Raw genomic sequence first — 26716 nt, 5'->3', positions numbered from 1 at the left:
TTAAGAGTAAGGAGTTGATACAATGGTCACCTCTAACGTGGCAAGTTAGTTTTTTTCCTTTTTTTTTTGAGTATCCCTGTAGATTACTATCTTCATCCTTTCTCATTCTCTTTCCACCCATCCCTTTTTCCTCCTCCCCACTTCTCGATCCATGGCGACTGCTCCGTCTCCGCACTAACACCTGAACTTTCCAGCCAGTCCACTAGGGGCCACTGGTTTCCTTCCCGCCCCCACGCTCCCTCTCTATCGCAATTCGTCGCTTGCTAGCAGCCGTTGTCTCGCTGGTGCCTACGCTGTCCAAGGAGCCGCTCTAGGCTTTTGGGAGGCCGTCTGCATTGCGTGGGGAAGGCTTGGACGACGCAATCGCCTCGCTGGCCCCCGGGGCGGTTAGCGCTTCCGGGGTCGAAGGGTGCGCGGGGTTGAAAGCAGGCCGCTCCGCCCCGTCCCCCTCCCAGACCAGCAGAGGCAGCAGCCGGAGCAGCCGCAGCCTGCGCCCTCTCCCGCCCGCCCGCCCTCCGCCCGCCCGCCCGCCCTCCGCCGCCCTCCACCCGCCCCGGGGTCTCTTTCCCCCTTCCTCCTCCTCCTCCTCCACCCCCCCTTCCTCCTCCGCCCGCCCGCGGGGCCCCCCTCGCCTTCCCGCCCGCCCCTATTGTTCCGCCCCCGGCCTCCCGCCCTTCCCCTTCCCGCCCGCTCCCCTTTTCCCCTCAGTCGCCTCGCGCCTGCAGGTAAGCCTAAAAATTTCCCTTGCGCCCCCGGCTATGGCTACAATTTCCACTTTTGTCTTATTTCTTAGCCGGCTCGGGTCCTAGTCACGAGCCGCGGTCTCGCGTAGTCCCGCGTGAGCGCCTACCACCTCACTGTGCCTGGCCGGTCATTCACGCGAGGCCCTGGCTTTGGCGCGGCCTAGTAGGCCTCGCGCAAGGCCTATTCCCCCCTCCCCCCGCCTTTTCCCGGTGGCGGCTGCGCAGGAGTCAGGGAGGGCGCGCGCGCGGCAGGGGGGGCGGCGGTGGATTTGTTGGTTGTGGGGGGTTGGGGGAGGCGATGGCCGGCTTGCTGGCCGGGCGGGTGAGCGCGGCTCCCCGCGGGGGTCAGGCGCTGGCGCAGCCACACGAGGAGGCGCTACTAGTCCGGCCCCTCCCCCTGTATCGCAGCGCCCCCCCCCGACCGAACCGTTTATTTTTCTCCCCTCTTCTTTCTAGTCGAGGGAAGGGGGGGCTTTTTTTCTTAAGTGGAAAATGCTTGGATGACCGAGGGGAGAGGGGGCTGCGGAGTTAAAGAAAGGGTAGACGGGCTCCCGGTTGCCGAGTTAATCAGGACGTTTCTCGGGGTAACGAATTTTTAAATTACAAAATGCCTGCCGATGTAAACCCAGACCGAGCTGTTTATGGAAGGGATATTGGACAGCAGTGTTAGCAGCTGGATTTCTGGAATGGGGTACATTTATCTTGACCTAGTCAGGAGGGAAATTCGACAGATTTCTTGGATTATTTGGTTTGGAGTTAGAAATGCACCTTTGTACTTTACCTCAAGAAATGGCCTCAAATAGGTTTTCTCTTTTTTTGTCTTTTCGAAGTTGCGTTATTGTAATATTTGTAAAGGGCTTCCTATTACATCTGCAAGGGGGTAAGGAATTAAACTGCCAGATTTTTACCACATCTTATTAAAAAAAGAAAGTCATTCTTACAGACCTAACACTTCTTCCCCCACCAAGCATTATTTTTCCATGAGTGAAAAGTGTTGAATTCCGGGATTTTGCCAGCAATTAATTGTATTCTGAAAATGGGGAAATGATGTGCTTTGGGGATGCACTTATATAATCACATTCTTGGAGTAGCCAGAGGACAGTTTGCCATATACAGAATGGTGTGACAGCCACTTAAGCACCTAAGATATTTAGGGTATGGGCTTTGTGTTAGAGGAAAGTTAACACAGTGGCTAGTTTTGTGAAGGAGGAAATCTAGCTGTGGGAGGAGAGAGATGACATGTTGAGTTTTAAAAGGATGGATACTTAAAATGTCATTGGGGACATTCTACAACTTGGGAGAGGTCCTTTCTAAAGCTGTCACGATTAGGTGCTAAAGGAGGTATTGAAGGCAAAGGCATATCCAAAAAAAAAAAACGAATTTTCTTTCTACACATAACTAGTTGTTCTAAAGCAGAGATGTTAGGAACAATGTTAGGAATTGTTTCATGGGGGGAAAAGGGCCATCCTGTAGAGGAAAGGTGCATTTGCTGCTGTTCTTAAAAACAAACAATTTTAGCAATGCCAGTTTTATTTTGATTGTTTTCTTTGGAAGGAAATTTAAGATTTAATAGACTTGAAATAAAAACTGGATGGTAAACACAAAAGCAAGGAAAACATCTCAAATCTGAGTAACAAGTTGAGTTGGAAGGAGGAATAGGAGAAAAGGACTCAAGTGTACTTAATGTATTGAGTCATTTTCTAAAGGGGAATATGGAACCCCAGCCTGCATGGAAGGCATCTCAGGTAATGCCTTTTCAGTGAGGATGTTGATCTAAATCTTTTAGAAATCATTTGGTGTTAGCCATAAACGGTTGAAATTTGTAATGTGGGATACATCTCAATTTCCTTATCTAGAAATTGCTACTACAAAGAAAATTTACATGTGTTTTCTCTAGTTTTCAACTTAAACTGCTCCCCAGCAGGGAAACAAGAGGTCATTTGCCCTAGCTGTAGTTGGAGATTGGCTCTCATGATTTCCAGGTGTTTCTGTATTCTTTGAAGCTTTTTCTGCTGAAGGACAAGTGGTGCACGTTCAGCAGTTCCCTTAGAACCATTGCCAATTGAAGGAACCTTGTTCATCCCCAGAGTCAGCGGAAACCCTGTCATTAATGAGAGGAACTGGAAAGTTGCCTTCTATACTCTAACAGAACCTGAACTATATATTTTGTCATGCAGTTGTGCTTGGTGTTGTATATAAGTCTGACATACTGTCATTTAAGGAAAAGTGTAAAGTAGAAAATATTGATAAGGTGAAAATAACTTGGGAAATAATAACCTTGTTGTTTTCCTCCTCTGATTTTGGTCATGTTTGCATTTTAGTTTTTGGCTTTCACCCCCCACCAGTGACCAAAGACTTGACCACTCAAAGTCCAGCTCCCCAGAACACTGCTCGACATGGACACCGGTGTGATTGAAGGTGGATTAAATGTCACTCTCACCATCCGGCTACTTATGCATGGAAAGGTATGCTCCAGCTTGGGAAACTGGGTCATAGTAACTGCCAGGGGAGGGGCCAGAAGAGTAGACATGCATCTTGGAGCTCATCAGATTAGCACTGTGGGGCATCTGGCTTTAGCACATTTCCCTAATGGAGTAGAAGTGAGTGTAGTAGGAAAATGGACAGACTTGACTAGGAAGCTCCACTGAGCAGGAAAGGCTTAATTAGACGCTGGAGCCAAAAACTCTCCATACCTGGATGGTAAAGTTTTTCTCATGGAGATTGCTTATAGCAAGTCCACTCCCCCTAATAAATCTTCAAATCTTTCCAATCTTTTGGGGTAATAATTAGCATAGATAGTCTGTTGGCTGGACAGTTAAAATTCCTCTTCATAATGAATACTTCATTAGAACATGTAGAAAAAGGAAAAATAAAATATGTTTTTAAAAAGGAATACTTCTGAGTTTCCTCTTACTGACATTAGTTTTCTCCATTGCAGGAAGTTGGCAGTATCATCGGAAAGGTAAGACAATTTCACTTCAACTTCAATTACCATTTAGTCATTCTGGATTGAAGTAGCAATTGGAGCTCACGCTTGACTTTTCCTTTACAGAAAGGAGAATCAGTTAAGAAGATGCGCGAGGAGGTAAGTTATGAAAGACTTTGAGATTGTTAACTTTGGGAAGTAAAATTTAAAACAACTGAAAATTCTTTTTCAGAAATTAGGGAGGAAGGTCTCAATAAGGGAAATACGTATTTTTTTTTTCAGCTTGGTTATTTGTAATGACAATCTGGGAAGTGTATTTTTTTTCCCCCGTTTTTGGGAAGTGTGGTTTTGACAAGTCATAGAATTCCTTCAAGACTTAAGGCAGCTGCTGTAGGCTATATTTGAGGATAGACATGGAGCAGCAGTGTTTGGAATGATGCTGACTTTGCTTTGCATCAGGATCATGTACATTGGCAGCTCCTTGTCTCTCTTACAAGGGACTGTAGATCCTGTACGTACTCAGATCTTCTTTGTCTGTTTAACTTCTTTTGGATCTTGTTTCCTATCTAGAGTGGTGCACGTATCAACATCTCAGAAGGGAATTGTCCTGAGAGAATTATCACTTTGGCTGGACCCACTAATGCCATCTTCAAAGCCTTTGCTATGATCATTGACAAACTGGAAGAGGTTTGTTATCTCCCACTCCCTCATTCTTCATTTTTAAGTGCTTCCGGAGAACTTGTTGATTTTCTAAGAGCTTTTTAAATTCGAGGACAAACTGGATCATGAGACTCTGTAAATGGGTCCTTAGCTTCCTGTAGCCTCCCACAAAATTCACCATTTGTAGTTTAAAAAAGAGTCACTTGAGGCTGGGCGCGGTGGCTCATGACTGTAATCCCAGCACTTTTGGGAGGCTGAGGCGAGCAGGTAAACGAGGTCAGGAGTTCGAGACCAACATAGTGAAACCTTGTCTCTACTAAAAATACAAAAATTAGCCAGACATGGTGGTGTGCACCTGTAATCCCAGCTACTCAGGAGGCTGAGATAGGAGAAATGCTTGAACCCGGGAGGCGGAGGTTGTGGTGAGCTGAGATGGCGCCACTGCACTCCAGCCTGGGAAACAGTGAGACTCTGTCTCAAAAAAAAAAAAGTCACTTGAATCATCAAAACAGTGTTGAGTTTTGCCATGGACTTAATATAAATAATTTGTGTGAAAAGCATCTGTTGAAAGTATGCCATTGCTTTGGTAAAAGGCTTGAGTATATACCACACTAATACGGTTTACCTGACGTTATAAACACACATAATCTTTCAATCTTGATGCTTTTAGGTTAAAAAGTCAATCTGCTAACATTGTGTCAAAATTACACTTGTTGGGGAGAGACCTAGGTTATCAGAAGGAAAATACACCAGAGGTGTTATCAAGAGGAAATTTTTCCTCCACCAACCTTCAGAGGCTGAATTATTGTCCTGGGTCTTGTATTTGGTCCTTCCCTCTCCCCCTTCTGCGGTAATGCATCTAATTGTGCAATTGATACCACAGGCTGCTGCTTCCTTGGTGGTTGGTACTTAATGGTGCATGAAATCTTATCCTTGCCAAGATTAGAAATGTTATCTTTTGACCCCTAGGATTCTGGAAGTCTAGAACTCATGACTTAAAAAACACGTTTTATTCTTTTCTTTAATAAGAACGAACTTGAACTAGTTCTTTTTTATACGTCATAGTATTTATATTTTTTTTTTTCTTTTGAGGCAGGGTTGTGCTCTGTCACCCAGGCTAGAGTGCAGTGGTATACCTGTAGCCGTCTGCATCCTCCCAGGCTCAAGTGATCCTTCTGCCTTAGCTTCCTGAGCGGGCTGCAGGTGCATGCCACCCTGCCTGGATAATTTTTTAAAAACCTTTTCTTGTAGAGATGGGAGCTCGTTATGTTTCCCAGGCTGGTCTCAAACGCCTGGCCTCGAGTGGTCCTGCTGTCTCGCTTCCCAAAGTGTTGGGATTACAGGTGTGAGCCACCATGCCCAACCTGAACTTTTTATTTTTTGAGTCAGGGTCTTGCTCTGTTACCCAGGCTGAAGTACAGTTGTGTTACCATGGCTCACTGCAGCCTCATTTTCCTGTGCTCAAGTAGTCATCCCACCTAAGCCTACCCAGTAGGTGGGACCACAGGCATGAACCACCATGTCTGGCTAGTTTTCGTGCGTTTTGTAGAGACTGAGTCTTCCTGTGTTGCCCAGGCTCGTCTTGAACTCCTGGGCTCAAGCAATCGTCTTGTCTCAGCCTCCCAAAGTGCTGGGATTACAGGCACAAGCCACCATGCCTGGTCTTTTTATTTTATTTTATTTAAAAAAAAAAATTTTCTTTTTTTTTTTTTTTTTTTTTTTTTTTTTTTGAAAGAAAGCTAGAGTACAAACTTTATTCCTTAAACAAGGAATAAACGTGTCCTTGTCTTTAGGGGTCTTAACTGCTTTAGCAGTTTCCAGGTCTGTTATCAGCCTAGAGATTAGGCTAATAAGTGATACTTAAACCACTTAATCTTCAGAAGGCTAAATTTAACTAGATTAAAACCATGACTTTGGATGCAGCATGTGTTTATGGGAAAGACTATATAGGCTTTGAACCAATACAGTCAAATCTATAGGTTTGTTTGTTTTGTTTGTTTTGAGATGGAGTTTCCTCCTTGTCGCCCAGGCTGGAGTGCAGTGGTGCGTTCCTAGCTCACCGTAACCTCCGACTCCCGGGTTCAAGCGATTCTTCTGCCTCGGCCTCCCGAGTAGCTGGAATTATAGGCGCCCACCACCATGCCTGGCTAATTTTTGTATTTTTAGTAGAGACGGGGCTTCACCATGTTGGCCAGGCTGGTCTCGGACTTCTGACCGCGGGTGATCCACCTGCCTTGGCCTCCCAAAGTGCTGGGAATACAGGCCTGAGCCACCGTGCCCTGCCTGTTTTTAGTTTTCTAACAGGGTAGAATTGGTGTAAATAAGGTTGCATTGTTTTATATCTTTCGTTTTTGTTTTTGCTTTGTTTTGAGATGGAGTCTCATTCTGTTCCCCAGGCTGGAGTGCAGTGGTGCAATCTCAGCTCACAGCAACCTCTTCCTCCCGGATTCAAGCAATTCTGCCTCAGTTTCCCGGGTAGCCTGGACTACAGGCGCATGCCACCACATCCAGCTGGTTTTTGTGTTTTTTGTAGAGACGGGGTTTCACCATGTTGGCCAGGCTGGTCTTGAACTGCTGACCTCAGGTGATCACCTGCCTCGGCCTCCGAAAGTACTGGGATTACAGGCGTGAGCTGCCGTGCCCGGTCTGTTTTATATTTTTGCTTAATTGATTTAATTTTTTTTTTTTTTTTTTGAGATAGTCTCACTCTGTTGCCTAGGCTGGAGTGCAGTGGCACAATGTTGCTCACTGCAACTTTGTCTCCTGGGTTCAAGCGATTCTCCTGCGTCTGCATCCTGAGTAGCTGGCTGGGATTACAGGTGCCAGCCACCATTCTCGGCTAATTTTTGTATTTTTAGTAGAGACGGGGTCTCACTATGTTGGCCAGACTGGTCTTGAACTCCCTGACATGAAATGATCCACCTGCTTCAGCTTCCCAAAGTGCTGGGATTACAAGCATGAGCTACCGTGCCTGGCAGTATTTGATTTAATTTTGACATCACCTTTTTTCCCCATTGCCTGGCCAAGTGTAACTGCAAAACAGATTATCACTTTTTTTTTTTTTTTTTTGATACGGAGTCTCGCTCTGTCCCCCAGGCTGGAGTGCAGTGGCGCGATCTCAGCTCACTGCAAGCTCCGCCTCCCGGGTTCACACCATTCTCCTGTCTCAGCCTCTCTGAGTAGCTGGGACTACAGGCGCCTGCCACCACGCCTGGCTAATTTTTTGTATTTTTAGTAGAGACAGGGTTTCACCGTGGTCTCGATCTCCTGATCTCGTGATCCGCCCGCCTCGGCCTCCCAAAGTGCTGGGATTACAAGCGTGAGCCACCGCGCCCGGCCTCAGATTATCACTTTTATCTCTACCAAGTACATTCCTTCAGGGTGAAGGAAAATATATTTATGGCTAATTTTGAGGAATTTTTCATGAGCTTTTATCTTTACATCAAAAATAGTTTGAGAGGGGCATGGTATTTGAACCTTTGTCTATGGTGGGTTATGACCTCACATGTCCTAATAAGATCAAGGGTAAGTGGTTCTTTAATGGCAGTTACTGGTTTGCAGGGATCTGCTTATCCTGGTGTTCTTTCTTTCCGTAGGACATAAGCAGCTCTATGACCAATAGCACAGCTGCCAGTAGACCCCCGGTCACCCTGAGGCTGGTGGTCCCTGCTAGTCAGTGTGGCTCTCTCATTGGAAAAGGTGGTTGCAAGATCAAGGAAATACGAGAGGTTAGTGACTTTTGTCCTCCTTTTAGAAATGTTAACTATTTGTTCCAAATTGGCTCTTTGTATGGCTAGGAAAATTAGCAATGAGATGAAGATTTTTATTAAAGTAACAGTTCTAGAGGATTACAATGTGATTGTACTGAAAATAAAACTATCATGCAATAGAATTTTGCATAATTCATAAATTTTAATCAGAACATGAGAAAGTTAATCAGAATTTTCAACTATCACATATAACAAGTTTGTGTTTTTTTTGGCAACTTTTCCATGAGGCTACATGGTTCTTTTTCATGTCTCAAGGGATGAGTTTGCTATAGTAGCAACAGTTTTTCTATTTTTTAATTTTTAACTTTTTTTGTTTTGTTTTGTTTTTGTTTTTTTTTTTTTTTTTTGACATGGTCTCACTCTGTCTCCCCCAGGCTGGAGTGCAGTGGCGCAGTCATGGCTCACTGCAGCAAAACATCGACCTTCCCAGCCTCAGGCGATCCTCTCATCTCAGCCTCCTGAGGAGCCGGGACTGCAGGCTCCCACCACCACACCCAAATTTTTGTATTTTTTTGTAAAAATGGTGTTTTGCCATATGGCCCAGGCTGGTTTTGAACTCCTGAGCTCCAGCAATCCACCCACCTCAGTCTCTCTGTGTTGATATTACAGGCTTGAACCAGCATACTTGCTTGCCTGCAACGTCATTTTTCTTGACCAGACTTACAAACAACAAGGAGAAAAATAGGAAGATGTATTGGGAAATAGATGCAATTCTACATTTGTTTTTTTTTTTTTTTGAGACAGGGTCTCACTCTCAGGCTGAAGTGCAGGGCATAATCATGATCATGGCTTACTGCAGCCTCGACTTCTGGGCTCATGTGACCCTCCCACCTCAAGCCTCCTAAGTACCTGGGACCATAGGCACGCTCCACAATGCCCGGCTGATTTTTCTATTTTTTTGTTGTTGTAGAGACGAGTCTCACTGTTTTGCTCAGGCTGGTCTCCAACTCCTGAGCTTCCAGTGATTCGACTGCCTTGGTCTCCCAAAGTGCTCAGATTACAGGTGTGAGCCACTGTGCCTGGCCCCTACTTCCTGTTTAGCTATGGAAGTTACATTGAATTATGGAAGATTTTAATTGTATATAGATGTTACTGAATTTGGTGTTGGAATGAAACTCGAATGGCTGCTTGAATTTTTGGGAGTGTATCGTACATGGCACGACAGAGATCTTAGTTTTGTTAATTGCTATATTGGAAGCACTTCTCATGGTACCTGGCACGTAGAATGGCTTTGATGTAAACATTTATTCAGTAAGATAATGAAAGGTGGGTGATACTTGTGGGGCTTTTGCTTCACCCAGAGAACTATCATTAGTTGAAAGGCAACTATTTAGAAGGACCTTTTGCTTGAGAGTAGGTTAAATTTAGGCTGTTATTCACGCTTATTCTTGTCTTTCAGTGGCTAATTTATTTTTAACTCTAATTCACTAAACAGTCCTATCTGGAATAAGGGAAGAGTGGGACAAAGAACAAAAAGGGAAGATTGGAAATGGATAAATATCTACTAGAGTTTTAGGCTCTGAAATTGCTGCTGGAGGAATTGGAAGAGTATGAGCTGTTTTTCTCTGATTTTGAATTTCTTTTTACTCCAAAGAGTACAGGGGCTCAGGTCCAGGTGGCAGGGGATATGCTACCCAACTCAACTGAGCGGGCCATCACTATTGCTGGCATTCCGCAATCCATCATTGAGTGTGTCAAACAGATCTGCGTGGTCATGTTGGAGGTAAGCCCTCAGGCTCATGCTGAGAATGGAGGGAGGGCCATTCTGGGGACAGAGGGACTGATCTATATTTAGTAAGACTATAATTAAGTGAAGCTGTTAAGGCCTCCAGTGGGGGTGGGGGTAAAAGGTTCCCTGAGTTCATATTTTCCTTCCCCTAGCTTTGACTTTTCTTATGGTCTGTGAGCAAAAATAGAAACTGCTAAGCAGCAGTGATCTTTTGGTTCACAGCAGTTGTAGCAGAGTCGGGGAGAAGATGCACTGCATGGACTAAGGAGGCCAGAGATTTATTTGGGTTCCTGAGTAGCTGAATTAAATTACTTTTTGAATTACTGTATTTTGGTTACATGGAAATTTGACATGTTCTTTAACAACTTGTCACTTTGTAGGAGGGTATTCAAGGTGTTATGTAGAGTAGAAAAATGTATGTATGATGATGTTTCCGAATGACTTACAAGGGCCTGATTATATACTATTATTCTATTAAAAGAATAGCAAAATTCAGGAAAATTAAGCCTTTTCAGATTTGTGATATGGAGTTGGTTTCATTGGTGAGAAATGAAACGAATTTTTTCTTTTTTTTTTTTTTTTTTCTGAGACGGAGTCTCGCTCTGTCGCCCAGGCTGGAGTGCAGTGGCGCAATCTCGGCTCACTGCAAGCTCTGCCGCCCGGGTTCACGCCATTCTCCTGCCTCAGCCTCTCCGAGTAGCTGGGACTACAGGCGTCCGCCACCGCGCCCGGCTAATTTTTTTTTTTTTTGTATTTTTAGTAGAGACGGGGTTTCACCGTGGTCTCGATCTCTTGACCTCGTGATCCGCCCGCCTCGGCCTCCCAAAGTGCTGGGATTACAAGCGTGAGCCACCGCGCCCGGCCGAAACGAATTTTTTCATGTGAGTGTGAGTGACGGGTTCACTCTGTCACCCAGACTGGAGTGCAGTGCTGTGGTATCGGCTCACTGCAACCTCTGCCTAGCAGGCTTAAGCAATCCTCTCACCTGTCTCCCCAGTAGCTTGGTCTACAGGCATGTGCCACCACACCTGGCTAATTTTTTTATTTTTTGTAGAGACGGGATTTTGCGATGTTGCCCAGGCTGGTCTTGAACTCCTGAGCTCAAGCCATCCACCTGCCTCCGCCTTCCAAAGTACTGGTATTACCAGCATGAGCCAATGCATCCAACCCGGAAACTGGAATTTTCAAGTAGAGATTAGAAAAACCTTGATTGAACCTTTGAACTATTTATAGATAGTGTCTATATTATTCTAGACATAACACTTGAGTACTTTATTTCCAGTTTTGACTCTATTTCCTATTCAGGCCAAAAAAATATGAGATACTAAAAATTATCGACAAAAATATATGTTTAACAGTTTTTCATGTTCATTAAATTTATCTAAAATTTTGGAAATAGTGCCGAAGGTTATTACATGGACATCTCTCTTGATGAGAATCAGTTTGAATTGTGTAGTCCTTGGACTTACTGCATTAAAGGCAAATAACTTTTAGTTAGATAATTTGAGATTCGATCTAGCCAGAGACAGTTTGGTAGGTAAGGGGATGGAAATAGTTTTTAATTTAACTGACCTGTGTGAGCTAAAGCCACACAGCTGAAGCAGCTTTGAAACCTTATCTCTTTTTGTTTTTTTCCCCTCTGACTCTCTCCCAGTCCCCCCCGAAGGGCGTGACCATCCCGTACCGGCCCAAGCCGTCCAGCTCTCCGGTCATCTTTGCAGGTGGTCAGGTAAGAAAATTCTTATTGGTGGGCTAGAATGAACAGCGATTATATTTGAAATGTCAACTTTGCCAGCATCACACCAAGCCACTCTGCATGCTTGCTGAAACCTATTCTCTGGCCATAGTTTGACCTGCTTTTAGTTTTATTTTTTTGTACTGGAGAAAGCTGAATGCTTTAATTTTTAGCAGGCAATGGAAGTTTTGTAGGCACTCGGAAGAGGTAACTTACTTGGTTACTTAAGGTGGGTTGGGTTAGAATATAAGAGTTGAATTGCCTTACTGTCTCTACTTCTCTCTCTGTCCCCACCCCATCCATGTTTTATGTGTGTGGGGTGATATTTAGAGGTCTAAATAAAAGGTAGCAAAGAATTGGACCTCTGAAGGAGATTCTGGATGGTGGTCTCAAAATTTGGGGGTCCTGAATTTGAGTGTCCTACAAACTTCCCCTTCCCTCCACCTCACCTCCCCTACTCCTACCCCTTCACTCCCAAACTCCAGTGTGTTGTCCCCTAGGCTCTTAACCTCAAACACTGGTTTGAACCCACATGGCATAACTGAAATCAGCTGGGGTAAGAGTTCAGTGTGCAAGAATAGAAGAGGGGTGAGCATGTTGGGCTGTGGTGCCGTGACCTTTGGTGTTAGAGTAAGAACACCAGAGCACCACCGTGGCCTCTCTCTGCTCCTTCCTCGTCAACCTAAACTCTTAATCTTTGGCACATGGACTATTCTGAAGTCAGATTATTATGACAGAAGCATTGATGAGGACCATGGTAGTCCTATGCTCTGATTGTATTTGAGGAGTAGGTAGGTCAGGTTTTAAAATACAGTTGGCCCTTTGTGGGTTCCACCTTCAACCTACCTCAGATCAAAAGTATTCAGGGAAAAAAAATGGGTGGTTGCATCTGTACTGAACATGTACAGGCTTTGTCTTGTCATTAAACAATAGAGTATAACAAGTATTTACATAGTATTTACATTGTATTAGGTATTATAAGTAATCTAGAGATCATTAAAGTATGTGGGAGGATATCCTTAGGTTATATGCAAGTACTATACCATTTTATGTAAAAGACTTGAATATCCATGGATATTTGTTTCTGTGGGGGGATCCTAGGACTAATTCCCCACCGATAACCTAGGAACACCTAGGGACAACTGTGTTGGGATTCAGGTTGAAATAGTGACTGATTTTGGTAGCTGCCTAAGCAAGTGCATTGCTCAAAACACCTTTTCCCACTTGGGGCTGGTCTGTTACAAGCATATTTAGTTAACTAGTTCCATCTTATTTGCGTTTGATCTGGGAGCCATTTAGAGGGCAAGCATAAACCTGGGAGTCCATCTCTTTCACATTGTGTTGAATTGGCATAAAAATGAACAAGTTTTTAGAGATTTAGTTTGTCGTGTAGTTACGAGAGATTTCACAGGAAGGTCGGTTATGTCACAGTGTTAACCTTGAGTCAGTTTAGTACCTTGCTTTTAGAAAAGTACAAACTGGTTTGGTCAAAGGGCTCTCAGTCTAGTTAGTCAGAGTTGGGCAGGATAAGCAAAGGCCCAGAGTCAGTGTAGCCAGAAGGGGTTAGCCTTAGGAGTTTTTCTTTCCCAGGAACTCCAGGTTCCTGCTCTTCTGGATTCTCCCACTCCCCCTTTGAAATATAGAGAGTCCCATACTGGGTGGCAGCAATCCTCTGTACTTAAAATTCTTCCTTCACTTCCTTTTTTTTCCACTCCCCATCACACCTCCCCCTTCATACCTCTTTGCTTCCCTACCTACCCTCCCTCCCTCCCCTTTATTTAGTTGATGACCACCGTCTAAAAACTTGCAGCTTCTTCTATGAGTGGCCCTGTCATGGATCGTTCCCACAGGCCTTTTTAAATATACAATGTCCACAGATGGACCTGTGTCCTTTGTTCCTTTGTGGCAAAGTGGGCTCTGTAGTGGTTCAACTTAATCCCACACTGACCAGGAGCTGGCATCAGCTCTGTTGTCCCACCCCTTCATTCTTACTGAAAATAGCCGAATTGTGCAGTGTGAAATCTGCCACTAGGTAACTTTTTTTTTTTTAAATTCACTGATTACAGCTCGTTTCAAATTGTGTCTGAGCTCCTTTTTAAAGGAAAAAGGAAAAAAATAAACAACTTTTTTTGTGTGAATTTCATGCTGGTGACAAGGTGCCGGATTGACAGCCCTGGAGACTGAAATCCTCTATTTATCCACAGGACAGGTACAGCACAGGCAGCGACAGTGCGAGCTTTCCCCACACCACCCCGTCCATGTGCCTCAACCCTGACCTGGAGGGACCACCTCTAGAGGTGAGAGGGGATGTTCAGTCTCCAAGGCTCACTCAATCCTTCCGCCTCAGCCGAGACTGCCAACACACGGGGGGCCAGTGGCGCTGGTGATTTTTGGTGCTGTGGACACCACCTGTCCACGGGGACCTGGACTGACCCCCCCAACCTCATTTCACCCAGGCCGCGTAGCCCACCAGATGGTAACACCAACTTTTTTTTTTTTTTTTTTTTAATTTTTTTTTGTTCAACCCCTCTTCCCCTCTCCCACTCCTCCCACCCCATTTTCACCTTCCTTCCACCCCCACCTGGGTGTACTTTTGGGGGTACTGGCCACTGTGATGTGAGAAACTTCACATCCTGTTAACCAGCCACTCCTTCCTTCCCCTCCCTCCCTGTTCCCTTTTCCTTTCCTCCTGTTCCCTACCCCATTGCCCTGAAGACCCAGCTCCCTTTTTGGGAGGTTATGTTGTGGGGGGAGGAGGGCATAGTGGGAGCTGCAAATGCATATGGAGGGGAGGTGGGAGAAGACAGGAATTAGAACACAGTGGTTTTTGTTTACCTGTGAACAGCTCCCTAGTGTTAGGGACTCAGTTAGCATCCAGTGTTCTTAAGGTCTTTAGGCAGATAGAAAAATAAGTTGGAGAAAGGGAAGTGTTTTAAAACATGACATGTAGGTTTGTGCAGATAGAGATCTTCCACATCACCACAATTGGTAGAAGGGTTGGGGTGGTGAGGGAAGAGATCATTATTCCTCCTAGACTATCTTGTATACAGGGAGGAAGAGTGGGGCTTGGTCAGTCGAGGCATTGCTAATCTCACTTCCCACATTTTCATTAAGAAACAGTTATGTATATTTTGCCTTTGATTGCAGGGAACTTGGTTACCTTTATAGGATTCCCCGGAACAAAGTCATATTTAGGGTTCAAAGAAGGCCAATTTGGGTCTGACCGTATTTGTGAGATTCCATCTACTGCCTCAATCTCTGGCCTCCCCCATTCTCTAGTTCAACTCTGGCTTCCTGGCTAGTTGAAATGTCTTTTTCCCCCCACTGGGTGGCTGTCCGTGATTGGTTTTTAATAGGAACTGTTTTCCTCCTTTTGTAGGCCTATACCATTCAAGGACAGTATGCCATTCCACAGCCAGATGTAAGTTTTGTTTTCACTTCTTGTTTTGAAAAAGCTCCCTCTCCCATCCAAAATTGTCTCACTCCTTTCTCCCAAGTAGCCAGAAGTGAGTTGGGTCTTCAGCATTTGCAATATTAAGTTGTTTTCTTCACAAGGTCAATCCCGTATTTCAGCCCTTTTATCAGGGTAATGCCTTGTTTGCCTTTTAATATTTAACCCCTGAAATCTAATTCAGCACATTAGCTTCTCCTTTCCCCCTGTGTTTCAGATTACCCCGTTTCTAAAAGGGAAATGTTCCATGGTATACTGTGATTTGTTATCTCAGGGCACAGTTTAAATCGACATTGGGACTGTGCTTCCTTGCATGCAGTTCTCTCTTCCATGAGGGTAATGGGAGGTTGGGTTTGCCCTTGGGACTCCTCAATCTGAGATGACAATTTGAAAAGTATTTGGAGGGATGGGGAAGGGGCTTATGTTACACAGAGAGGGATAGGAACCTGAACATTTCAGAATTCAACTCAAACCTTTCTTGCTGCTAAAACCTCCTATTTAAAAGTGCTGGTATTTAGACTTCAAGGGCATTTTTTTCTGCACTTTTCTTCTATCCTTACTAACCTTTTCAGGTGCTGAGCATTAGGCTTGGGAAGTTGAGTTTTGGTCTTGGTTAGTGGTAGGCCCCAGGAGAGAGGGAAGTAGACGTGAAGGAGGATTATTTTATGACAGTCAGGACAGTTTATATAGATGAATAAAAATAGCTGTAGTAGTCAGTGGTGGCGGTGATGGGACTAAACCCAGTATGGTTTCTTCACCTCTCTCCTCCTTGCAGTCTCCCTGCCCCCCCCCATCTCCTTCCCTCTCCCCAAAACTGATGAAACCCTGCATGGTGTGTTTTCCCTAGCACCACTGCACAGTTTGTTTACCTAGCCTGTCTGTGCTTGTCCCTGCGGCAACTGTTGCAATGGCTGCAAACTACCTTCATTAAGTAGCCCCCAAGGGGATGGTTGTTGGGCAAGTGCTGTTGCTTTTCTATTCCCACACCCAAAAGGCATTCATTCTCTTCCAGACACCCTTTCTATTTCTAACCCTTACCTGTCATATTCTGCCACTCCCCAGGATTGTGATGCAAGCCCCATCCCTACTCTCTGTTGTAGTTTGAGTAGTAGAGTCAATTTTGGGGATCAGGACCTGCATTTTCAAATTTGAATGTGCTTGAGCCCTGGCTCTGTTAAATCTTCTAATGCCAACCTCCTGTTTCCTCCTTGTAGTTGACCAAGCTGCACCAGTTGGCAATGCAACAGTCTCATTTTCCTATGACGCATGGCAACACCGGATTCAGTGGTATGGATACCTCAGTGTTTATTTCTGTAAGGTGTAGTGCAAGAGAGAGGCCAGTCCCAAGGTCTCAGCTTGACATCTGTTTAAAACAGACTTCGTTATCCAGCATCCTGCTGGTTTAAACTTGCCTGTCTACTATGGCTAAGCCCAAGGAGGTAATGTGTTTGTTAACGTGGTTTTCATTTGGGGTCAGTTATTCTAAAAGAAAAAAAAGCCCTGGAAGGTTTGGGGGTGAGGTTTGGGGGTGCTTGTCAGGCAAAGGGTAGGCTGATATTTCTTTGAGCCCATCCTGACTGCTGCCCCCTTGATCTGATCAGCACCCCCTTTCTCTCCACCAGCAATTCACAGGCTTGGGTAGAGACCATCCATTTGTGCCAAATTGTATAGTGTCTTTTGTTTTCGTTTTTGTTTTTATTTTGTTTCTGTTTTTGGGGCTTTTCTGTATAAGGAATAACTTGTCCGATAGGGTTAGGATGAGACCACCAAACTCATTTTCACTTGTATCTTAACAGGCATTGAATCCAGCTCTCCAGAGGTGAAAGGCTATTGGGGTAATGATTAAAAAAAAAAAATCTGTAGTATTCTACTGTTATATTAATAAACTGGTGGGAGTCTTGTTTCACTGCCCATGAACCATACCAGCAACATGCACATGGCAGAGAGGAGCTGAGAGAGCAAAGGGGTGGGCCTGGTGCCCCCGAGGGTCCCTTGATGGATCTGGCCAACCCCCTTCTAAAAATGATGAGACCAGCAGCCATAGCTGAGATCAGGACTAAGCTTGAGTGTTAGCCAGCTGGCCTGGTTCAGTCCAGGTGTTGTTAAAGATGGGTATGGGTATTTGCTGATGGGATTTTTTTTCTTTCTTTTTCTTTGGAAAACAAAATGAAAGCCAGAACAAAATTATTGAACAAAAGACAGGGACTAAATCTGGAGAAATGAAGTCCCCTCACCTGACTGCCATTTCATTCTATCTGACCTTCCAGTCTAGGTTAGGAGAGAGGGGGTGGAGGGCGTTAATCTGATACAGGTATATTTAAAGCAACTTTGCATGTGTGCCAAAAGTCCATGGTACCCATTAACAGGCATAATATTGGCACTGGTGCTAGTGAGCATCAGGTGAGATACAATTTGGAACACAACAGCAGGAAAGGGGTAGAAGTACAGAAGGACTTGTTTAGACATTGGTCCTCTTTGAGGATACCACACTCCCTTGCCCTTGCTTCCATCCCCCATCCCTAATAGGCTGGGCTTTGCAGGAAATGGCATGAAATCAGCTCTTCTGAGTGTACAGAAGAACCTTTCGAGCATTATTTCTACACCCTTCTCCCCCACTCTTTCCTCTTTGGAGGCTTCCAAGTTAGTGATGAATCCCAACAGCCAATGATGCTGGGTTTCCAGTTTATTTCCTTCTGTTAGTTTAATGTGCAAGTCAGTGGGGTTTTGAATGCTGTGCATTGAATTTGCTTGCTCTCTTCTGTCTTTTAGCAGGTTTGGATGCATCTGCTCAGACTACTTCTCATGAACTCACCATTCCAAACGATGTAAGTGTAGTTAGGTTGCATAGGGTGAACATAAGAAAATTGACTTTAAAGAAATAGATGTCATTTCAGCAGTGTCCTGCACCTTTTTTTTTTTTTTTTTTTTTTTTTACGGCCCAGGCTGTAGTGCAGTGGTGTGATCTTGGCTCACCGCAACTTCCGCCTCCCGGGTTCAACCAGTTGTCCTGCCTCAGCCTCCCCAGCAGCTGGGATTACAGGCATGTGCCACCATGCCCAGCTAATTTTGTATTTTTAGTAGAGATGGGGTTTCTCCATGTTGGTCAGGCTGTTCTCGAACTCCCGAGCTCAGGTGATCCACCCACCTTGGCCTCCCAAAGTGCTGGGATTACAGGTGTGAGCCACCGCACTTGGCCTACACGTCGTGCTACTTTTAAGCCCTAGGGAAAGAAACTGGGAATTTTATTATTTTATCTTTATTTTTGTTTCTGTTTTTCATACCCCAGGAATGGAAAATGGGAATTTTTAGACACAAAAATAAGTTGATTGTAGTATGCAGAATTGTGATGACAAATATGATAAGAGAAAATAGATAAAATTATTGTGTGAGGTATGATGAGACAGCAGTAACTTTTTGTTGAAAATAGAAATTCCTGGCTGGGCGAGGTGGCTCATGCCTGTAATCCCAGTACTTTGGGAGGCCAAGGCGGGCAGATCACCTGAGCTCGGAAGTTCGAGACCAGCCTGACTAACATGGAGGAACCCATCTCTACTAAAAATACAAAAAAAGCAAAAAGCCTAGCATGGTGGCGCATCTCTGTAATCCCACCAGTTATTTGGGAGGCTAAGGTAGGAGAATCGCTTGACGCCTGGGAGGCGGAGATTGTGGTGAGCCGAGATCATGCCATTGCACTCCAGCCTGGGCAACGAGCGAAACTCCATGTCAAAAAAAGGAAAGAAATTCCTGTACATTTGCTGCGGGTTTTTTTTTGTTTTTTTTTTTTTTTTTTAAGATGGCGTCTTGCTCTGTTTCCCAGGCTTGGCTCACTGCAACCTCCGCCTCCTGGGTTGAAGCGATTCTCCTGCCTCAGCCTCCCGAGTAGATGGGACTGCAGGCGTGTGCCACCACGTCCGGCTGATTTTTGTATTTTTTTTTTGTTAGAGATGGGGGTTTCTCCATGTTGGTCAGGCTGGTCTTGAACTTCTGACCTTAGGTGATCCCCCCCTTCAGCCTCCCAAAGCGTTGGGATTACAGGCGTGAGCCACTGCGTCCAGCCTGCCTTTGTTTTTTATAGAAGCTAAAGCCTTATCCTTAGAAAATGTAGTGGTTTTCAGCCGGGTGCAGTGGCTCATGCCTATAATCCCAGCACTTTTGGGAGGCTGAAGCAAGTGGGTCACGAGGTCAGGAGACCAGCCTGACCAACTGGTGAAACCCTGTCTCTACTAAAAATGCAAAAATTGGCCGGGCGTGGTGGCTCAAGCCTGTAATCCCAGCACTCTGGGAGGCCGAGGCAGGCGGATCACGAGGTCAGGAGATTGAGACCATCCTGGCTAACATGGTGAAACCCCGTCTCTACTAAAAATACAGAAAATTAGCCGGGCGTGTTGGCAGGCGCCTGTAGTCCCAGCTACTCGGGAGGCTGAGGCAGGAGAATGGCATGAACCCCGGGAGGCGGAGCTTGCAGTGAGCCGAGATCTCGCCACTGCACTCCAGCCTGGGGGACAGAGCAAGACTCCGTCTCAAAAAAAAAAAAAAAAAAAAAAAATGCAAAAATCAGCCAGGCGTGCTGGCGCGCACCTGTAATCCCATTACTCAGAAGGCTGAGGCAGGAGAATCGCCTGAACCTGGGAGGTGGAGGTTGCAGTGAGCTGAGATCGTGCCACTGCATTCCAGCCTGGGCAACAAAGCAAGACTCCGTCTCAAAAAAAAAAAGTGTAGTGGCTTTCTTTTTTTTTGACAAAGGGTCTCCTTCTTCCCCAGGCTGGAGCAGAGAGGCATGATCGTGGCTCACTGCAGCCTTGAACTTCCGGGCTTAAGAGATCCTCCCATCTCAGCCTCCTGAGTAGCTGGGACCGCAGGTGCACGCCACTATCCCTGGCTAATTTTTTTTTGTATTTTTTTTGTAAAGACAGTTTCTCCGTGAAACTCCTGAACACAAGTGATTGGCCTGCCTCAGCCTACAGGCATGAACCGCTGTCCCCCACCACAGTGTAGTGGTTCATGAACATCAGATCTGTGCTGTCCAGGGTCATATTTTTTACAGTATTAGTGCAAATGTTGACCAGTTGTTTTTTTTTTTTTTTCCACCTTTTCCCAAGGCAAAAACACCTTAGGAATTGGCCAGAATTCTTGTTGGTATAGTAAGGTGATAATCATGGCAGGATGACTTTAAGCGTTTTTGCTGCCAGAAACAGAATGTATTTCTACCTTTATCTATTTCTAGCTATCTAAATTTATTCTTGTTTTGGCTGTGCTTTGTCTTTGGAATTAATACTCTGAGGACAGAAATAATGAAGAGCTAATACTTGGACCTGAGAGTGAGTTGGCTCAGAACTGGCTGTCCCTCACCATGGGTGGTCAGACTGAAAAATGGGTCAAGAGTTGAGTTTTTTGATCAAAAGTGTATGGGTAAAGGGTGTAGGATGAAGTTGGGCATGGCAGTATGCACCTGTAATTCCAGGTTACAGGGAGCACAGAGATACAGAGGCTGAGGTTCGAAGATGGCTTAAACCAAGGAGTTTGAGACTAGCCTGAGCAACATAGCGAGACCCTATCTTTTTTTTTTTTTTAAAGGGCCAGGTGCGGTGGCTCACACCTGTAATCCCAGCACTTTGGGAGGCCAAGGCGGGCGGATCACAAGGTCAAAAGATTGAAACCATGCTGGCCAATATGGTGAAACCCCGTCTCTACTAAAAATACAAAAATTGGCTGGGCATGGTGGCGCGCTCCTGTAGTCTTGCTGAGGCAGGTGAATTGCTCAAATCCGGGAGGCTGAGGTTGCAGTGAGCCAAGATCAGGCCACTGCACTCCAGCCTGGCCACAGTTGTAGGAGCTAGAGGCCGGGGTGGAATTCTTGGATCTAGGCATGTAACTCTAATTTGGTGTGCCTTGTTTTTCTTTCTCCCTTAAGTTGATTGGCTGCATAATCGGGCGTCAAGGCGCCAAAATCAATGAGATCCGTCAGATGTCTGGGGCGCAGATCAAAATTGCGAACCCAGTGGAAGGATCTACTGATAGGCAGGTTACCATCACTGGATCTGCTGCCAGCATTAGCCTGGCTCAATATCTAATCAATGTCAGGTAAGATTGTCCTACCTTTTATTTATGCCAACACAGTAATGTGTGTGTTGGGGAGAGCCGCAGTATATTATTAAATATGGGATTACATGGGCGATGGGTAAAGATGGCCAAGATGTTTTTTTTTTTTTTTTTTTTTTTTTTTTTTTTTTTTCCTAGCCCTACTTTCTTTGAGTATAGCAGAAAAAGTAAACTGCAGTAAGTTTGCAAGGGGTTGGGGGGGTGGGAGCACAGATTGCCCTGAATTTAACTTGATGGTTTGGGAAGAGGGAAGAGTGGCCCATGTCTTCAATAATAAGAGTCCTCTGGCTAGAGCACTCACAAAATCAAATGTGGGTCTCTCTTGTTCTACATAGCATATAGACTACTATTTCTTTCACTGATTTGATTTGGAGTCCAAAGCACCCTTAATCGTAATAAGGACAATGGAGTAATAGGACAGCAAGGCAGTTTCTGGGAGGCAGTAATTACAATTTATTCTGGAAACACCCATTTTTCTCACACTGCACATGTGTTTTATTCAGAGCTTGTGGGAACGTGGGAAGCCACAGGTATTGGAATGTTTCGGAAGTGTGAAGTGTGTTTTCTATCTCACCCCTCCCCCAATCTCACCCCTTAATGACTTCCTGAGAGTTTTATTTCCCTTATCCATAGCTAGGTAATGTTACTACTCTCAATTTTAGGACACTGTTCACAGTCAAATGGGATCTTACGGTCATTTATATTACTTGCTTTCTCAACTCATGGGCTGAAGTTACACCCTTAATTGCTTACTAATATTTCAAAGCATTGTTAGCCCTGAGGCCCTTAGGTCTCTTTTAATAGGGAGTGTTGTCTAGTTATCATTTACCTTTCTTATAAGTGTTTGGTCTCTTTGTCATAAAAGTTTTACATGAGTTCCTGAATCTAGTACAGGGGAAAGGAATTCCTAAGTATGTGGTCTGTATTGTGCTTGTACTGACCATGTATATATGCTGTGGTTATTTAGTGCTAGCTAAGAACATACCATTTCCCCAGTAGCAGTCTGACTTTTGCCTTAAGACTCTTCATATTTTGAGGTGCTACTACTCTTTGTGTAGAAAAGCTTTCCCATTCCTAGATTTGTTTTCTTGTCCACGCACCAAGCACGGTAGGTCCTTAATGTTGAGAATGAAATGGTAGTAGTCAACTTGTGCACCAAGGTTGTTTGCAAAGAGGTCTTTTTCTTTTTTAGAGATAGCGTTTCATGTTGGTCAGGCTCGTCTCCAACTCCTGACCTCAAGTGATACGCCTCCCGAAGTGCTGGGATTACAAGAATTGTTTTTCTTTCTTTTTTTTTTTGAGACGGAGTCTTGCTCTGTCACCAGGCTGGAGTGCAGTGGCTCCATCTCGGCTCACTGCAACCTCTGCCTCCTGGGTTCAAGTGATTCTCCTGCCTCAGCCTCCCAAGTAGCTGGGACTGCAGGCATGCGCCACCATGTCCAGCTAATTTTTGTATTTTTAGTATAGACGGGGTTTCACCATGTTGGCCAGGATGGTCTTGATCTTTTGACCTTGTCATCTACCCACCTCGGCTTCCCAAAGTGCTAGGATTACAGACGTGAGCCACTGTGCCCGGCTTGTTTTTCTTATTTGCAATTAGGATTTTGGAGGGCAAGAACTTTTCAGTTTTCAGTGGCAAGAATCATGTTTTTGAAAGCTGGAATTTGTTTTGTTCTTTCGGTAGGTTTGCCCTTCATGTAATTTAAATTGTGACTGTTTAAATGTGACCTGCTTGCCTAGCCCCTGCCTGCAATAGGTCAGTGGCTACATTGTAAGGAAGCAGAATTCTCTTGGTAGAGTGGCCCTTTTCGGGATCATTGTTACTGAATAGCAATTCAGTATCATCGTAGCCATGGATTAGGGTCAAAACTTTTCAAAGCTTCATCTAACACCCAAGCAAAGACTATGCATGCACAAATCTTAAGAGGAGCTTTTCTGCTCTTGAAGACTTAGCATTGTGGGCTCAATTGTCCAGGCACACTTCACAAATATATGTAGTTATGGCTTAGACACATACAGGCGTTTGGGAGACACATACCCTTACTGTTCTGTGGAGCTTATTTTGGGAGTAGAAGCAGCAGCATTTTTGCTTTTTAAGTATGAATTTTTAGGTGATACTTGAGTTTCTTTTCCACTTCTGAAAGATCCACATTAGAAGTATGATCAGTCAAAAACAACTTTTTATACCACCTCCGACCAGAAAAGCTTCCCTAGTTCTTATCTATACTTCTGTTCTCAGCATTTTTCTTTGAAAACGCTACATTCTTTGAAATCTGAAATTAGTCAGTGACCTACTTTGGACTATTGTCTCTTTCCACCCTAATATTGGTTTGTTTGCTGTGGAGATGTAAGCAGACTTTAATACACAGCTGGAAGGATTTTTAAAAATTCTGCTTTATAAATATTCAAAGCTTCACCAATAATTGTGGGATAATTGATTTTCTGTTAGAATAGGAAATTGACATTTGATTAGAGGAAACATTTCTTCCTTGTTGGGTGATTGATGAGTATCTTTCTACCTGAAATCATTCCTTCAACATCTGGGTTGGGTCAGTGTGTCAGATACATGAAGTATGTGCCCTATAATTTCTTTTCTCTGTCAGCTTTTTCTTCACCATAGCAGTTTTTAAGTAGCTCTGTGGAATGGAAATATACATATTTAGAGGGTGGGACACAGGCTAAAAGAAAGCTTGTCACAAGTTGACACTAGGTCTTCCTAATTGTCAACCAGAGGCACTTACTGATATAACTGAAGCAGTTTTTGTCCTGTACTTATTCCCTTTTGTGGTCTTCCCTTCCACCCACCCTTTTTTTTTTGTTCCTTTTTTCCTCTGTTACAGTTTAGAAAACGCTAAACCCTCCTCCCAGGCAGCCTCCGTCACGATCCCTGATCACCTCAGCATCAACCTCTCTCAACCCTCCACCCCTTCTTCTTCTTCCTCCTCCACCACCACCCCCTCGCTCGCCACAGCGGGGACCTCCGACGCACCCTCCAGCCTCCCCAACCCTCTTCCGACCGCCCCTTGTGTCTCCAGTCTGCTTGGCATGAAACCCATCCCTCTCCTGGCTCTAAATGTTGTGTCTGCTGCTAAGGGTACCGGGGCTTCAGCTACCACCACCACCACCTCTGCAGTGCCATGTGTAACTAACAAACTGAAAGGCGAGAAACAGAGATTCTCTCCCTACTGATTGCATATCTTGAGGCACCTCCTCCAGTATTATTTGGTTCATTTTGTTTTCCTTTGTTAACATTGGTGAGAATGAAACTATTGTGAGCTTGTTACCGTTTCCTTTTTACTACTTTGGGGGATAACTGGGTGGGGGTGGGGGAGTGGTAACCCTTGTTTAGGTTTAGGCCATTTCAGCTGAGTGCCTGTTTCAGGGTCTGACTTGAATTCTTTATTTAGAGCCACAGTTTTCTCTTCTTTCTTGTTTGTTACTTTTCTTTGTAGCTTTATTCTGCCTTGCAATATAACAATGTGTTAGGCTCTGTGTTAATGAATAAAAAAAGCTGCTTCGTTAACCTTTTTTTTTTTTTTTTTTTAAGAATTATTTAATGGTTAAGCTATCAGCAGGCCTTCTTGGCCATATTTGTGTTTCTAGCTGTAATAAAGTTGGCGCAGTAAGAACCTTAGTACACTGTGTGCTGTGAAGGGTAAAGGGTTGGGGGCTTGTGACTTGTGGCTATTCAGCTAGGAAGCCTGTATAACTGACATGGGCTTTTTGAATCCCAAGTGAATTTTATAGTCCTTTGTCAATATTCCCACAAAGAGACACGAGCCTGTGGCAGTTTAGATCCTGAGGGTCCTCCGTAATTGGCAACAAGCTTCACTAGTGAGGAAGTTTATCTGACTTCTCAGATGGCCTTACCTTGCCAGTAGCAGCTAACAAGGTGTTCATCCCAGGATTCCTCTGGTGAATGGTTACCATGAGGATCTCTTCCAAGTCATACATTCAAAGAACGTACTTCTTTACCCAGAATGAAGGGGAGGGGCAAAGTGGGATAAGTCTAATAAAATGAGGCAGCTTCTGTCTGCATTCCTCTGAATTACCATTATGCCTCTTTCTGTGACATTAGGTATATCTCAGCCAACCCGTGACATTATCCACAACTTGACATGATGCCATCCACTCGTCCTAAACCAACTCTGTCAACCAAGTTTCTTTACCCATTTTTCTATTCCTTGCTGTATCCTTTCTGCTCCCCACCAACACTATCATGAGTAGGAAGTGACATGCTTAGATTTGGAAAGAACCTTAAGGATCAACTAATCTGTAACACATTGATCCCCTCATTTTACAGATTACAAAATAGAGGCCCTAAGATAATTTAAATTGATAGGTTATGAGTGACTAGCCAGGACTAACAACTTAAGCTTTACTCAATCGTACTAACCTCCCTGAAATCTTGTTCATTTTCTTATACTAAGATGGGCACAGCCCTCTCATAAAACAGTAGAAATGTTCTTAGTATGGTGGCATAAGGCCTCTGATAGCCTTCCATTCAACCAGAGTACACATTGCCACAGTGCTGAAAGTATAATGCTCTTCCCAGGGCATTAGAGAACTCAGTGTAGAGATGCTTTCCCTGATGACCTTTTCCCAGCATCACCATTGGCTGACAAAAAGCTGTTATTATTCCAATATATTATCATTCTCTGATGTTATTTTGGCCCCTCCGTCCCAGATTGGGCCTGTGAAGAAGTGTTACACGTCCCAAGTATGCATAAAGGATTAGATGGCCAAACCTGTCCAGTTAGGAGTTTTATTTAGTTGCTCCTTTATCATGTGGTCCAGCTCTCTCCCTTGGTAAGCTCTCTCCTTCTGTAGTTAGGACTTAATCATGCTGATACCATCTCCCCCCGGGGACCTGGTTTTATCTAGTTCTTGATTGGAAGGCCTCTTAACCTAATGGCTATTCCCCAAGGAAGGATCCCACATGTTTAAGAGGCTAGCTACCATCACTACCTCCAAAGGGCCTTAGTTTTAAATTTTTTTAAACCCTAGAGCTCCCCCATGTGGTCTTTTATCCTAGAGCACCTGACAGTATTTCATAGCATCCCCTTCTCTCTGCCTCACCTCCCCTACCCCAGCAAATCCCCATTTGGGCTTGATACACATTCAGGACAGTTCTTTCAGAGCTCTGGTGGGCCCAGAGTGCTACCATCAATTTTTATGAACTTAAATTTTCAGGTCCTAGATCTAATGGTATCTAGCAGTTCCTTTCTTAGACCTTCAGTTCTTACTGAACCCTTTAATTCAGGGCTATTGTTTACCTTTCCTTAGATCATTGTGTTTTGAAATTGGCACAAATCTACCCCCCTTTTAAGAACTAAATATTCCCGGCCGGGCGCGGTGGCTCACGCCTGTAATCCCAGCACTTTGGGAGACTTTGGGAGGCCGAGGCGGGCGGATCACGAGGTCAGGAGATCGAGACCATCCTGGCTAACACAGTGAAACCCCGTCTCTACTAAAAACACAAAAAAGTTAGCTGGGCATGGCGGCGGGTGCCTGTAGTCCCAGCTACTCGGGAGGCTGAGGCAGAAGAATGGTGTGAACCCGGGAGGTGGAGCTTGCAGTGATCCGAGACCACGCCACTGCAC

At 44.7% G+C, this 26716-nt stretch overlaps 1 protein-coding gene across 50 annotated transcripts in view; it reads left to right on the top strand.

The window, feature by feature from the left end:
- The first annotated feature begins 247 nt into the window (after positions 1-247).
- PCBP2 (poly(rC) binding protein 2) overlaps positions 248-26716 on the top strand; it is a 29656-nt gene continuing 3187 nt past the window's right edge. The window contains exons 1-15 of one of the 50 annotated variants that reach the window (XM_063621484.1): positions 429-725; positions 3089-3208; positions 3682-3705; positions 3796-3828; positions 4240-4356; positions 7926-8057; positions 9694-9822; positions 11471-11557; positions 13768-13860; positions 14943-14984; positions 16229-16301; positions 16811-16849; positions 17784-17839; positions 20926-21095; positions 23954-24747. In XM_063621484.1, the coding sequence (XP_063477554.1) occupies positions 3140-3208; positions 3682-3705; positions 3796-3828; positions 4240-4356; positions 7926-8057; positions 9694-9822; positions 11471-11557; positions 13768-13860; positions 14943-14984; positions 16229-16301; positions 16811-16849; positions 17784-17839; positions 20926-21095; positions 23954-24302 (1413 nt within the window). In that variant the 5' untranslated portion in view covers positions 429-725; positions 3089-3139 and the 3' untranslated portion in view covers positions 24303-24747. Of the gene's footprint in view, positions 726-1141; positions 1328-3064; positions 3209-3681; positions 3706-3795; positions 3829-4239; positions 4357-7925; positions 8058-9693; positions 9823-11470; positions 11558-13767; positions 13861-14942; positions 14985-16228; positions 16302-16810; positions 16850-17783; positions 17840-20925; positions 21096-23953; positions 24748-26716 lie in introns of those variants that run through there. The other 49 variants (XM_063621486.1, XM_063621488.1, XM_063621487.1 and 46 more) reach the window with 49 other exon arrangements.

The sequence above is a fragment of the Symphalangus syndactylus genome, chromosome 17 (assembly GCF_028878055.3).
Source record: "Symphalangus syndactylus isolate Jambi chromosome 17, NHGRI_mSymSyn1-v2.1_pri, whole genome shotgun sequence".
Classification (NCBI taxonomy): Eukaryota; Metazoa; Chordata; class Mammalia; order Primates; family Hylobatidae; genus Symphalangus; species Symphalangus syndactylus.
This window is presented reverse-complemented; position numbering and strand designations above follow the sequence as displayed.